We start from the raw sequence: 13510 nt of genomic DNA, 5'->3' as shown, positions 1-13510 counted from the left end.
TGATTGGATTAGCACCTATGCATTTGAATGACACTGTTATGCTGATGAGATCAAGGCTGGGAAAATGCCGGTGTCGGGCTGATTGCCTGTACTTCATTTGCATGCTATGGGTTAGATTGTCTCCAACTCTACTGAATGTATCCCGCCCCTTTAAAATTTATATAAACTACAATGTAACACTACGTTAGTCAGACTGGGATGACTGCAGCGCCGCTCGAGTCCTCAATAAAGAGTGACTTCTGTATGAAACATATCCCAACGTCTCCTGGTCTCTGCTTCGACGAGGAAAAAGTTTCCTACACATCCATTTACCCTTACTCTCTGAATTCGATCAGTTAGAAAGTCAAGGATCCAACCAATGATACAAAAATCAAAACCAAAGCTCAAAAGTTTCTCTACTAAAATGTGAGGTTGAATCGTATTAAAAGCAGATGAGAAATCAACGAATAAAATTCTAGCATGAGTCTTAGTTCCCTCTAAATGCTGAAGTACCAAATTCAACAAGGTGGCCGTAGCATCCTCTACCCCACGCCTGGCCCTATAAGCAAACTGAAGAGGATCGAGAGAATCTTCTACCATTGTAAGGAGCCCTTTTTTCAACAATCTCTCAAAACTCTTCATTACTAAAGAGGTCAGCGCAACTGGCCTAAAATCATTTAGTTCTACTGGATGATTATTTTTAGCCACCGGGATGACTGTAGAGGATTTCCATAATCTCGGCACCTTCTGTTGAGTAAGGGACAGTTGAAAAATATAATAAAAAATAGATCCCAATTACTCTGCACAGGAGATAAGCAGCCGACCTTCAATATTATCAGGGCCCGAGTTTTTCCTAGCTTTTGAATGTTTAAACATGTTAATAACATCCTGTTCTTCAAACGGAATAGGTCTATTACCAATTAAATTATTTTTCTGCTCACAGAGATTACTCTCAAAATCATGAGTATCAAACCTTACAAAAAATTAATTGAATGCTTGTGCAAGCTGAAAATCATCTCTATACCCTTCCAATACTATATTAGAATCTCTTTTAGGCTTTGTCCCAACTATGGTTTTCATGCCATCCCAGACTGAGCCCAAATTACTATTTCTTAACTCCCGTTCTATCTTCTCTTTATAATGCAGCTTTGCCTTATTTATCTCCAATTTCACTTAACTCAGAAAGATTTACCAATATCAATAACTAAAGTGTTACCAATATTTTGAATATGTTTTTGTTGATGTAGCTGGTCTCTAAGCCCCAGCAGTTTGACGTGATGGTGATGCCTAATCTCTATGGAAATGTGGTGAGCAATGTGTGCGCTGGACTTGTTGGAGGTCCAGGTCTAGTACCAGGAGTCAACTACGGCAAGGACTACGCTGTTTTTGAGACCGTAAGAAAGAACAGAGCATGTACTGGTCAGCCATTAGACTGACTACAGAACACATGAGATATTGTTTGTTTTTATATAGGCCACTAGGAACACTGGAAAAAATATTGCTAACAATAATATTGCAAATCCCACAGCCACACTGCTGGCCAGCTGCCTGATGCTGGATCACTTAAAGTATGTGTGTATGAATATTAATTTGATCATTTTCATTGGAGGATATATATAAGAATATAAATGTATACACATGTAAATATTTTCAAAATATATACTGTATGTGTGTGTATTTATATAGGCCTGCACATTATAAATATACACAGTACACCTACATATATTAGGTAAACAAAAACTTATTTTGGATGCGATTAATCGTTTGACAGCACTAATTTATACTCTTTAAAATATAAACTAAGCTTTTCTTTATAAATTTATTTTGACATGGCATTTGAGTGTTTCCATCTTTGGTAATCATCCATTAGATATTCTGCATCATGAATCCTGTAGGAATGTTGAGCGCAAGTACATCTGTCATCAGTGAATTAGGAAACCAAAAGTTAAGAGGTTTAGATACTTGTCCAAAACACATGCCTGTGAAAGTGCTGTGCAAAGATTTTTGGCAGTCGTCGTGTTATGATTGGTATTAATAACAGCCAATCTTTTGAGGTTGATTTATTTATTTGATTCATCCAACCAACCGTACAAGTATTTTTTCATTTTGTTTTTATGAATGATGCCCAGAAAGGGAAATTACTCGAAGGTTGGCTGAATTAGTGAGCTTTGACAAGCAACAACACTTGTTTTTGACCTGCAGGAGTTCAAATAATTGTAAGCAGGAGAAACAAAGAGGTCAGATGAGAAAAAGATCCATCAAAGGATAGAAAGTCTTTAAAGCAACTAATATCACCCTGTGGTTATTAAATCAATGTAACAACACTCTCTTGATGAGAGAGCAATTGAGTGGGGGAAAAAAAGACAGTTTGCCATTGCCAGCCAGAGGGCAATGAAAAGGAAAGTGATGGAATGTCAGAAAAGGAGTGAAAAGGAAGGGAAAAAGAAGAACAAAGGCCTTAGCAGGGTTATACTGATTACGGGTTTCTGTTGATCACACATACATTCCCTCACATGATTTGAATTATTGGCAAAAAAAATAAAAATATTTGACGATCTTTGCTCACAGCAGGAGGGAGAGAGGGGCACGTGCGGGCCGTTATGATCGCTTTGCTAGTAGTATACATCGGAGTACTGAAGTACCTCTGCAGTAAAATGAGAAAAACAGCTTCTGCATCTCAGCTCCAGCAACGCAGAGAAAAACAGCTCGCGAATCAAACGGAAAAGGGCCGAAAGTACTTTTGCTGTCTGTAACTGTGCTTTCAAAAACAAGACATATTCCAACTGAAGAGGGCTCTCCAAAACAGCCGGGCTCTCAGTTTAGGAGTGCTGAGGATGGCAGTTTCATCTCTTTTCCCAGAGGAAACCGAAGATTGTTCTGTTTTCCTCCTTTCCTCTATCTGTACCCTGGACATACAAAGCAAATAGTCAGGGGGGGAGGGGGGGTGGGGGGATCAGGAATGTTTTGTGAAAGTGCCCAACTAGTCAGGTTACTCAACGTATTTAATATTATTTAATGGAAAAAAAAATTGTTGTCAACATTTAGCTGAAGAACCATGGAAAATACACTTTTAAAACAATATTTACGGTAGACAAAAAAACTCAATTGTGAAAATTAGATGTGAAGTAAAACCATAGTAGGCCTACAGTATAACCTATTGAACCCATTGATTATCCCTTAAAACGCCATTTTTATCCATATTTAACCAAGCAAATTAAAAATAAATAAGTACTTGTAAGTAAACATGCATAATATTTGGGTACCTTCGATCTGAGCAATAACCATGTTCCATCTAAATAATAAATGTTTTAAAACAATTATTATAATAATAATAAATCTAAAAAAGATATTGGTCTCATTTACACACAACCTGCATTTCATTCCCCACCTCCCCCAATCAAGTCTACTTACAAAATTCACATGCAGATTTGAAATGTTTTTGTCTTTCAGCATTTTCATTTTTAATAAAACCCTTGTATTTATTTCAAAATCTTTGTTCCTCTCCTGTCTCTTTAACAATAATTTGTTGTGGACTTAAGGATATATGATTATAATGTAGGCTGGCCTTGTTCCCACTTTCTGTCCAAAGGGGAACCCTCATTTGTGATTTCATACCTTTCCTTACCCTCACATTTACATCGACGCAGCTACTTAATGTCATCAAAAATTGAAGACGTCTTGACCAAAATGTTGCCAAAATGCAGGGCAGTTGAAAGCCCAGTGGAGCCAGCGATGACGCTGTCTAGCTGCTCATGTAACCGCTCTGATTATTGCTTTTTCTTAACTCTTCCAAGTATGCATTCACTCCATCTCTTCTTCCTTTTTCCCTCCCTCCACATGTGTACATCTCTGCCCCTCTCGGTCTGTCCATCACGCTGCTCAGTGCAGGTTCTCATAGGCTGTAGTAATTAGTGTAGACAGCCGCTGCCCTCCTCGAGACCTGCAGTCATCCCGGATCAGCATCAGCGGCTGTGTGCAATAGATCCAGCCACAATGGAAACAACAGCAGGAGTTGCTCAATTCCCCAGCAGGAACTTACAAGGGCCACTGCTTATTTCCATGGTAACATTAGGGGCGAGTGTGAGTGCTCCAGTCTCACCGCAAGGCCTGTTTCACACACACACGTAAGCAGCAGCATGCTTTCATTAGCTGCGCTTATATAGAATAAAGTGATTTCTGCGATTACTGCTTTGAGTGTTCCTTTTAATAAGTTAAATAAAATGTTATCAGGAGTGGTCCATTTGAGAATTATTACAAATTTGATCATCTTGAAATCTACATTACGAACCTATAGTAAAAAAGTAATATATTTAAAATACATTTATTTCATACTAAGTAGTATAGTAGTCTATTAATATATTTAGTGAAATATCGCTCGAGACTTATAAAAATTTATTTGGAGCTCTACTTGTGCACAATACACATTTTGTATTATTAAGCCTAAAATGTGTTTTAATCTCACTATTGATGAGGATTGTTTGATCTTTGAATAATATCTGTCTTTGTCTTTAAGTTAAGTAGGCCTATACCTAAAGTATACTTGCAATAGCTCCACTTTAGCACAATCAAATATACTTCAATATATCTTTAATTGGACTTCAGCACTACTTCCACACAATTAAAATGCAAAATTAGATGTTCACATTTAGCAGACTTTAAGTATACCAGTTTAGTATATCAAAAATACAATTGCAGGGTATTTTTAAGCACAAAAATATGTAAATATTTTTGTAGTATACTTGGCATGAAATAAATATATTTCAAATACATTTTGGTATATTTATCTTTCACTAGGGGAGGAGTCACATTTGCATCTAAATGGTAATTAATCTACACTGAATTCAATCCAAAAACTGTACTGCCTAAACCATGTGTATCAGTTGTGCATACACACTTGCAGGTGGGCAACAAGATGGTTTTAATTATAAAAAAAAAAAAAGATGAAATAAAACTGCTCATATTCAAGACTTAAACATATTTCTTATTTTATTTTTTCCCTCAATGACTGACATTTTTACTTAAGAACCAGGGTTCCCACAGTCTTGGAAAACATGCATGTATGTGGAAATTTTAAAAGTGTGATTTCTAGACCTGAGAAGTCATAGAAACTAATAAAATCCCAAGAAGCCATGGAAATTTCTATAATGACTACATTTTTTCTTAGATATATCAAGTGATGTTAAAATATTTTATCAGGTAGACATTACTGAGAATTTGTGAGTAAAAAGTTTATATTTTTTAAAAAGCAATATATATTCACTGGAAATAAAGAATATAAATGCTGAACTTCTGTAATTTTATTATATTAACTTTAATGATCAAATTATTTAAATGTAATTATTTTAATATATTGTCACTCCTAATTTCTGTAAATAAAGGTTAAAAGCAATTTTCATAACAACAACGGTTTTAAAAATATATTATATATCTTTGAAATATTGTTTTGAACAACTACTGGTCTAGATTCAGACAGATTTACTGAACAGAAAATTTAAGTTTGGAACTTGAATCAGCCCCGATGTGTGTATTTTTGTATTTATTTGTTTTTTTAAACAATGGATGAGTAGTGCAGTCTATACTGAAAAACCATTACATAGACAATTAGCTTTACAAAGAAACAGCATTTTTTTCTCTGTATTTTTTTTTAAATGTGCTACATGTGGCAAAAAAATAGGTTTGACATTGAAACCCTATTTGTTACGCAGTCCCTTTAAGGCAAGTTATTAAAGCAGCAATTTAATTTCAACTGTTTCCATTAATGCAAATACAGCTCCTATCTACCTGAATGTGAAAATACTGAAACATATTTCAATCAGGAATAAAATGTGGTAAAATTGCCTCATAATATTGACTACTGTAGCTAACATCACACACACAAAAATATTTTTTTAAGGCTGATAATGTGCATTAGCATTCTCTCCATTAATTGAACAACTGTTCCACTCCTACAGCAGCCATGATGAGTGTTGCAAAGTGTCATTAAAAAAAAAAAAATCATAAAAGTGTTGAGATTAAAGGGATAGTTCACCCAAAAATGAAAATTCTGTCATTAATTACTCACCCTCATGTCATTCCAAACCTGTAAGACCTTCGTTCATCTTCGGAACACAAATTAAGATATTTTTGATGAAATTCGAGAGCTTTCTGACCCTCCATAGACAGCAAGTGTCCTACCACGATCAAGGCCCAGAAACATAGTAAGGACATTGTTAAAGTAGTCACTTTATGTGTGCAAAGAAAACAAAAATAACGACTTTATTCACCCTTGGAGAGTACCACAACAAATGTGTGATCTTGAAAATTCTGCGATCTTGACAGGATTTTTATATTTGGTTGAACTATCCTTTTAACTGTAAACAGCATTAGTGTATTTAGCACCTTTGGATTCACCAGGATTCCTCTGTTACGTGGGCAGTGTGAATAAGTGTTAATATTAGCATGAACTTGTTAATTTTGCATGCGGTGTGAAACAGGCCTTACGGTGAGATCTGCTATGTAAGAACATCGCATCGGCTGTGCGCTTTATTTTAGCATCTTATGTTGTCCTGTTCCTCAGTGCCAAACAGCTGCTGTTTTTCCAACCCACCCCTCCTTCCACGGCTTCCTCTCTTTCCCACTCTCTCTAAGAATGTCTGCCACCATCCATATTGACTTGCATAGCCATTGCATCATATTGCATTGAATCACATTGTGTTGAATCAAATCGCACTGCATCGTAATAGGGGTGAATCGTATCACATCGCATCGGTAGCTGCTTCATATGAATTTTTAATGTATCGTATCATTGGCTATGCATCGAGATGCATATCGCATCAGCCTCAGTTATGAAGGTGCACATCCCTACCAAAACAATGACTAAGTCAATAAATCTTACAAATAATACGATAAAAATTATAAACTATTTCCATGTTTTTCATGCTGAAATTACGTTTTATTACCGACTGAAAATAGGCTTTCCTTCTCCCGCTCTCTCATACAAACAAACACACATACAGTAAAGACGGAAACATCAGAAACCAGACTTGACAGAATCTGGTTATCATCATTGTCCAGCAAATTTATCAATAATATGATATTTCCCAGTAAGCGAGTTAATAATGTTGCTGTTCTTGAAGCGGTTAAACTAAGCGGTTGCTATGTAAGAACATCGCATCGGCTGTGCGCTTTATTTTAGCATCTTATGTTGTCCTGTTCCTCAGTGCCAAACAGCTGCTGTTTTTCCAACCCACCCCTCCTTCCACGGCTTCCTCTCTTTCCCACTCTCTCTAAGAATGTCTGCCACCATCTGTCCGTTTTTCCACACCGTTCCTCTGTCCCCTTCATCAGCCTCGCTGCTCTTATAATCCAACGGCTGGAAACAGATTTGGACCTCGCTGAACCTGCAGAGGAGCGATCTGTGACTCAATCACTCATGCTCTCATTCACAGATGACCGCATCCTCCTCCTGTTTAGCATTCGTTCAGTGGAAACGGTTCATGTTTGAATGCAAAGTTTAATCGTTTTTCAAGATCCAGCCTATTATTTCAAAGCAAGGAACTGTGAATGTGCGTGCGAGAGTTACGTGTAATGAAAGATGTTGCGGATCATTAGTTGGGTCAGATATCAGGGGCTGTAGTTTCACACTGGCAGCTGTGCGCTGACACCTGTCGAACCACATCTCTACAGGGAGAGTGAGAAACAATGAAAGGCAGACAGAATATATCAGAAGCGGCCATTAAAACGTAGATTAAAAAGCCAGAACTGAGCAAAAAATAGGTGCATGACACCCCTGGAATGTGTGATCATCTCTAAACATATATTTGGCAGACATCTCACGGTTATGTCACTGTGAATGCTGTGCTCACCGTGTGCATGTACTGTATGTGGGCAATGCATGTGTTTAGAGTTACCAGGGTGTCTTAGGTAAACGGGGTGCACTGGCCTTTGCGGCAGAGTTTTTGACCTCAGCAGGTCAATCTACCATTATTTTTAATAAGTGCACCATTATACAATAGTTTGTTCTGGTCCTCAAATTTAACTGGCTGAGCTGCATTCCAAGAGCGCTGATATAACTGTCTAACAACAGCTGGGATTGTTCACTGTTTGCGTAACTATGCTTGTCTGTGTTGGTGTGTTCCAGACAGACTGTCTGTCTGTGGTGGAGATTTTTTAGTGACTCTTTCTGCAGGTTACATCGACGCACCAATAGGTGGCAGCACGTGACTGTCTTAAAGAGTTATTAGAATCATTCACTCAACTGATTTGCTCAAAAACATTGAGTCATTCACAAGTTAAACAAGTGACTGCCTTTCTGAGGGATTTATTCAATAATTTACTTGGTAGATTTGTTCAAAAACACTGATTCATTCAGGAATGAAGTAACTGATTGCCTTTCTGTGCAATTAATTCAATAATTTACTCAACTGATTTGTTAATAAACATTGGTTCATTCAGGAACCAAATAAGTGACTGCCTTACAAAGTAATTAATTCAATCATTTAATAAGCTGATTCATTCAAAAACATTGATTTGTTCAAGAATGAAATAAGTGACTGCCTTACAGAGCGATTCATGCAAACATTTACTCAATGGATTTGTTTAAATATACTGAATTATTCAGGAGTCAAACAAATGACTGTCTTTGAGTAATTCATTCAATAATTTACTCAGCCAAAATTTGTTCAAAAATGCTGATTCATTAAGGAACAAAACAAGTGACTAACTTTCTGACTCATTCCGATTTATTAAACATTTACCCACCCAATTTTTTCAAAAGCATTGATTCAATCAGGAGCTAAACAAGTGGCTGCCTTTCTGAGCCATTCATTCAATCATTTCCTCAACCGATTTGCTCAAAAACACTGATTCGTTCAGCAACGCCATTAGTGTGTATTGCTCAGAGACACGCAACAGTTAATTCTGCTGTGATTTTATTAGGAACTATTTTTGTTGAGGGAAATAGACAAAGTAACTGGCAATGTCTCTAAAATGTAAGTTACTAAATATTAACTTCTTGTCTATTGTTGTATAAAAGAACACATACACACACTTGCACTCAAGTCTTACATTGTTTGCTTCCTTGTTAATTTTCCCACTGATAAACAGGAAAATACTAATTTGCACCCTCTGAGTATTACAATATCCGCTCCGTTCATCTCTCCCCTCACCATATGACATTTCCTCACATTGATTCCTCCTCTATCCATATTTGTCTACCCTCATCTGTAGTCCGTTCTCTCTTTTACTCTTCCATTCTGCGCATTCCCTGAGTGTCACGCAAAGGCATCTTCTTCCTCTCTCAGACCATCTCTTGACCTCAAAGGACCTGCTTTATCCGGCGCAGCCTCTCCATTCATGTGCTTGCAGACAGGATATCGACTGCTCCAGTCACCTGTCTGAATCTGTATTTGGCACCACAGCTTAAACAAAACCAGACAGAGAGTAATAAACAAGGCTTTCATTATTTGCTGAAAACTAATAGCTTATTTAATGTCTCCATGGTAAAAGAAGCAGCAATGATCAATATAGTTCACTCGGTTTTTTTAAACTTTAGGGAATGGTTTGGTTCAAAGGAATCAAATGTTATTGAATTACACATGGAACAAACAAATCCATCCGCCCACACCTCTCCTCTCCACCTCCTGCTCTTTGTTGTCTTTTATCCCTTTCTGTTTTAACACATCATGCTATGTGGTTTTGACTTTCTGGTAAAATAACAATAATAATGCGATCCATGGAGATTGCATATGATTGGATGTGCCTTTTTTGGCTTGTATTGTGCTTAAGCATTCTTTGCTGGAAAATATTGAAATGACTGTGAGACATTACAGTTCTGGCAAAAATAATATCTATATCTAAATTAGATTTATACAGCAGGGATGTTCCATGCTGGAATCTGATTGGTTGACGAACATTCTAAGCTGTGCAATTATTACTCTGGAAACACGTGGCTAAAGTAGTTCCTGGCAGGTCTTGACTGCATTACAGTTCAATATCACTTCTCCAAATGATTTCAGTTATTTTTAGTCAAAGGTCCTTACAGCAAAAGAACCAACACTCCCAAAAAAATCGGTGCATCGGCATAAATGATGCAATGCATCGACTGAAAAAGTGTGCATCGGATACAAGTTTTTGTATCACGATGCATCGTTTCTAACATATTTCATAGGTAAATACGATTTATTTATATATTATTAGTAGTAGATTTTATTTAGAAAGTGCCCAATAATTTGTGACCAATATTTTATATGTAGATTGATTACTCCTCTCTAAACTGTTTCTCAAGCGTGTTCTCTCACCACTGCTTCTACGTGAATATGACATATCACAACAGTACGGAGACCAAGGCATGTCCTGAGAGTCACATGGAATATAGATTAACATGGCTGTCTGTTTGAACCAAATAAATAAAAGCGATCTATCTGTACCATATTGACTTGCATAGCCATTGCATCATATTGCATTGAATCACATTGTGTTGAATCAATCTCTCTCTCTCTCTCTCTCTCTCTCCTCGCATTATGAATGGCTCAACTATTACTTAATTATAAAATTCAGTTAATGCCAAATCTATCTATCTATCTATCTATCTTTGCATAGAGACTTCACCCCAGGTGCCCTCGACTGACCTTCCTCCACATTTATCCTTCGATGTCCCACTTCACAACAGCAGTTGCCCTGACAACATAATTACAGATTATCAAGATGAGAGTCCTTCATAAAGCTTTTACTATCTGCTAGAGAAATACATCATGGCCTTGCTCCTCTACTCACAAAATGATGACAGCCCCAGATAGAGGCTATCAAGTGCAAATACAAAAATCTGCAGTTCAGACGGACAGCAAATATGATGCAACAGACGGAGACAAAGCAAAGGAAATTGGAGACAGAAACACCGAACTGCCTTAATGAGGCACTTTTAATGCTCGTGATGACCCAGTAGCAAATAACTCGATAAAAACAAAACTCCTCATGGAGAGAGTCATTTGGTTAAGTCCAGAGAGATATGCAAGGAACTGAATGATTAGCATGGGCCCTCACCCACACGTATGCTAATTATGCTAACTGAATGGCAATTAATTAGCCCTATCAGCTGAAATTAACTCCACACTGCCCATCCAGAAAGCAAAATGGTCTTTATCACACCCTCTCCAAAAATGACTTATCTAAAGCCTGAAGGTGTGCACTATGCTTATAAATGTTGGTTCCGCTCCACCTCAGCGTTTTTTAATTCAGCGGCGTTCGTGAGAAAAGCGGTGTGGAGACCTGAGATGCATCAGAATGGATTCTCCTGGGTTCAGGAGTGTCCTCCTTTACTGCCTTCTCCATTCATCATGATCAACTCTCTCTCTCCTCTCCTTCTCTTTTTGCCATGCTACCCTTTATGTTTTCCACGGTTCATGCACCTGCAGTGTGAGCCATCTGCTTCTTTTACCATTCCGCTCATTTTCGTTAAGTCCTTGTGGACAACTGTATTCCCCTCATCATTGCATCTTCACTACACGAGACTGAATTACAGTCCAGTTACAGTATTTTCTAAGCTTTCAACCACACATTTAGCTGAAATGTGCAATTTGAAAATTCTGTCATTAATCACTCACCCTCATGTCATTCCAAACCAGTAAGACCTTTGTTTACCTTCAGAACACAAATGAAGATATTTTTATAACATCCGAGAGCTTTCTTACCCTGCAACTATACTGACATGTTCAAGGCCCAGAATCATAGTAAGGACATTGTTAAAATAGTCCATCTGACATCAGTGGTTCAACCTTAATTTTATGATGTTGCTAGAATACTTTTTTTGTGCGCCAAGAAACAAGCAGGCGGACAATGACACAGAAGAGAAGAAACTGTTGAATAAAGTAGTTATTTTTGTTTTCTTTGCGGACAAAAAGTATTTTCATAGCTTCATATAAGTACAGTTGAACCACTGATGTCACATGGACTATTTTAATGTCCTTACTACCTTTCTAGGCCTTGATCATTGTAGTTGTGTTGCGGTCTATGGGAGGTTCAGAAAGCTCTCGGATTTCATCAAAAATATCTTAATTTGTGTTCTGAAGATGATCGAAGGTCTTTGGTTTGGAACAACATGAGGATGAGTAATAAATGACAGAATTTTCATTTTTTGGAACTATCCCTTTAATAGCTAATAGCTTCTGCTAATGCAACATGACAACATATGCCAGAACCCATACTGTACTCTTCTGCTGTAATGAAACACCTGTCATGAACGTCCACTGTGATGCACACACTCCGTTTAATTAATTTCCTTGTTGGTTCAGGTTGGTTAGTGCTGGTCTAGCTGTTGGCAACTTCAGAACTTAAAACCTGTATACATTTTTTTTGCATGAAACACAAAAGATGACATTTTTCTTTTCCATATAATGAATGGTGTAAAGTGTTGTTTAGAGCCCAGTGTTCTTCAAAATATCTCTTTTTGTGTTCCACAGAAGAAGAAAGTCATACAGGTTTGGAACGACATAAGGGTGCAAATGATGACAGAAAACTCTCTCCTTAAAAAGCCTGATGGGAACAGCATCACAGCAGTATCCAAAAGACAACATATGCTAATGACCATCAGCGGGTAGATCCAAGAGGTCAAGGTTTGGCTATTTAGCATAGCCCTGCTAGCCCCTGCTGGAAGACAGCCGTCTAATCATGGCGATTTAAAAATAGCCATGTACTGACAAACTAGTATTTTTATATTGCTATTTTTATACATTACTGCTCAAAGGTTTGAGGTGGGTAAGATTTTTTGTGTTTTTGAAAAGTATCCCTTTATTACTTCCTGTTTGCACAAAATACAAAACTATACAGCAGGCCAGTTGCCAAGAATTCGGAGTCCCTTTCTCATTGCATAAGTGGCTGGGTGAATGTCCTGGCCCTTTTTCATCTTTGACCCTACAGCGTGCTGTCATATACTCTCAGACTGGCCTGGGTAAAAGCTGCTTCTGCAATTCCCACAGCACTGACTGAGGAAAACAGAATAAGTTATCTGGGGAGAGAAGAAAAATGGCCAAATGTGGAACCATCGTAATGAGCCTATTGTGAGGTGGTGAGAGAATAGTACAGATGACAGTCTGAGGAGGAACGGTCTGATGTAATTGCTCACTTACACTCTGCTCCTTTTAATTAAACCGTATGATAACGTTTAATCAACGCATGACTAATGCACCTCACTGAGAGCTGTTCTGGAATACCTACATCCGTCTTTCATTAAAGAACAGGAAAGTGGTGGGTGTGAAATATGTGTAGAGTGGTATAGAGCAGCTTTGAGATGATATATAGGAGGAAAGCTGCAGAGGACATAAAGGACATCAGTTTCCTGTGGATTTTGTGACCACAGGAAAAATTACTGATATAGCGGAGCAAAAGATAGAAGAGTTAATGACAAATAAGAGAGTCCACCATGAATCTAGCTTAAAGCACATTTTACATTCTAAATTCTTAGAAATTTACCATTTGTATTCATTTTGGTTTAAAAAGCTAGGGTAACACTGTATTTTAAGGTGTCCTTGTTACACGTTACATGTACTTACTATTATAA

General features: G+C 37.5%; 1 protein-coding gene across 1 annotated transcript in view; it reads left to right on the top strand.

Annotated features, from left to right (window-relative positions):
- The window catches only part of LOC107671940 (isocitrate dehydrogenase [NAD] subunit gamma, mitochondrial-like), a 12818-nt gene extending 6213 nt beyond the window's left edge, over positions 1-6605 (top strand). The window contains exons 10-12 of the mRNA XM_016464952.1: positions 1227-1373; positions 1453-1547; positions 6536-6605. Of these exons, the coding sequence (XP_016320438.1) occupies positions 1227-1373; positions 1453-1547; positions 6536-6605 (312 nt within the window). The remainder of the gene's footprint in view (positions 1-1226; positions 1374-1452; positions 1548-6535) is intronic.
- The last annotated feature ends 6905 nt before the right edge of the window (positions 6606-13510 follow it).

This window comes from Sinocyclocheilus anshuiensis, unplaced genomic scaffold (assembly GCF_001515605.1).
Source record: "Sinocyclocheilus anshuiensis isolate Anshui unplaced genomic scaffold, SAMN03320099.WGS_v1.1 scaffold1053, whole genome shotgun sequence".
NCBI lineage: Eukaryota > Metazoa > Chordata > Actinopteri > Cypriniformes > Cyprinidae > Sinocyclocheilus > Sinocyclocheilus anshuiensis.
This window is presented reverse-complemented; position numbering and strand designations above follow the sequence as displayed.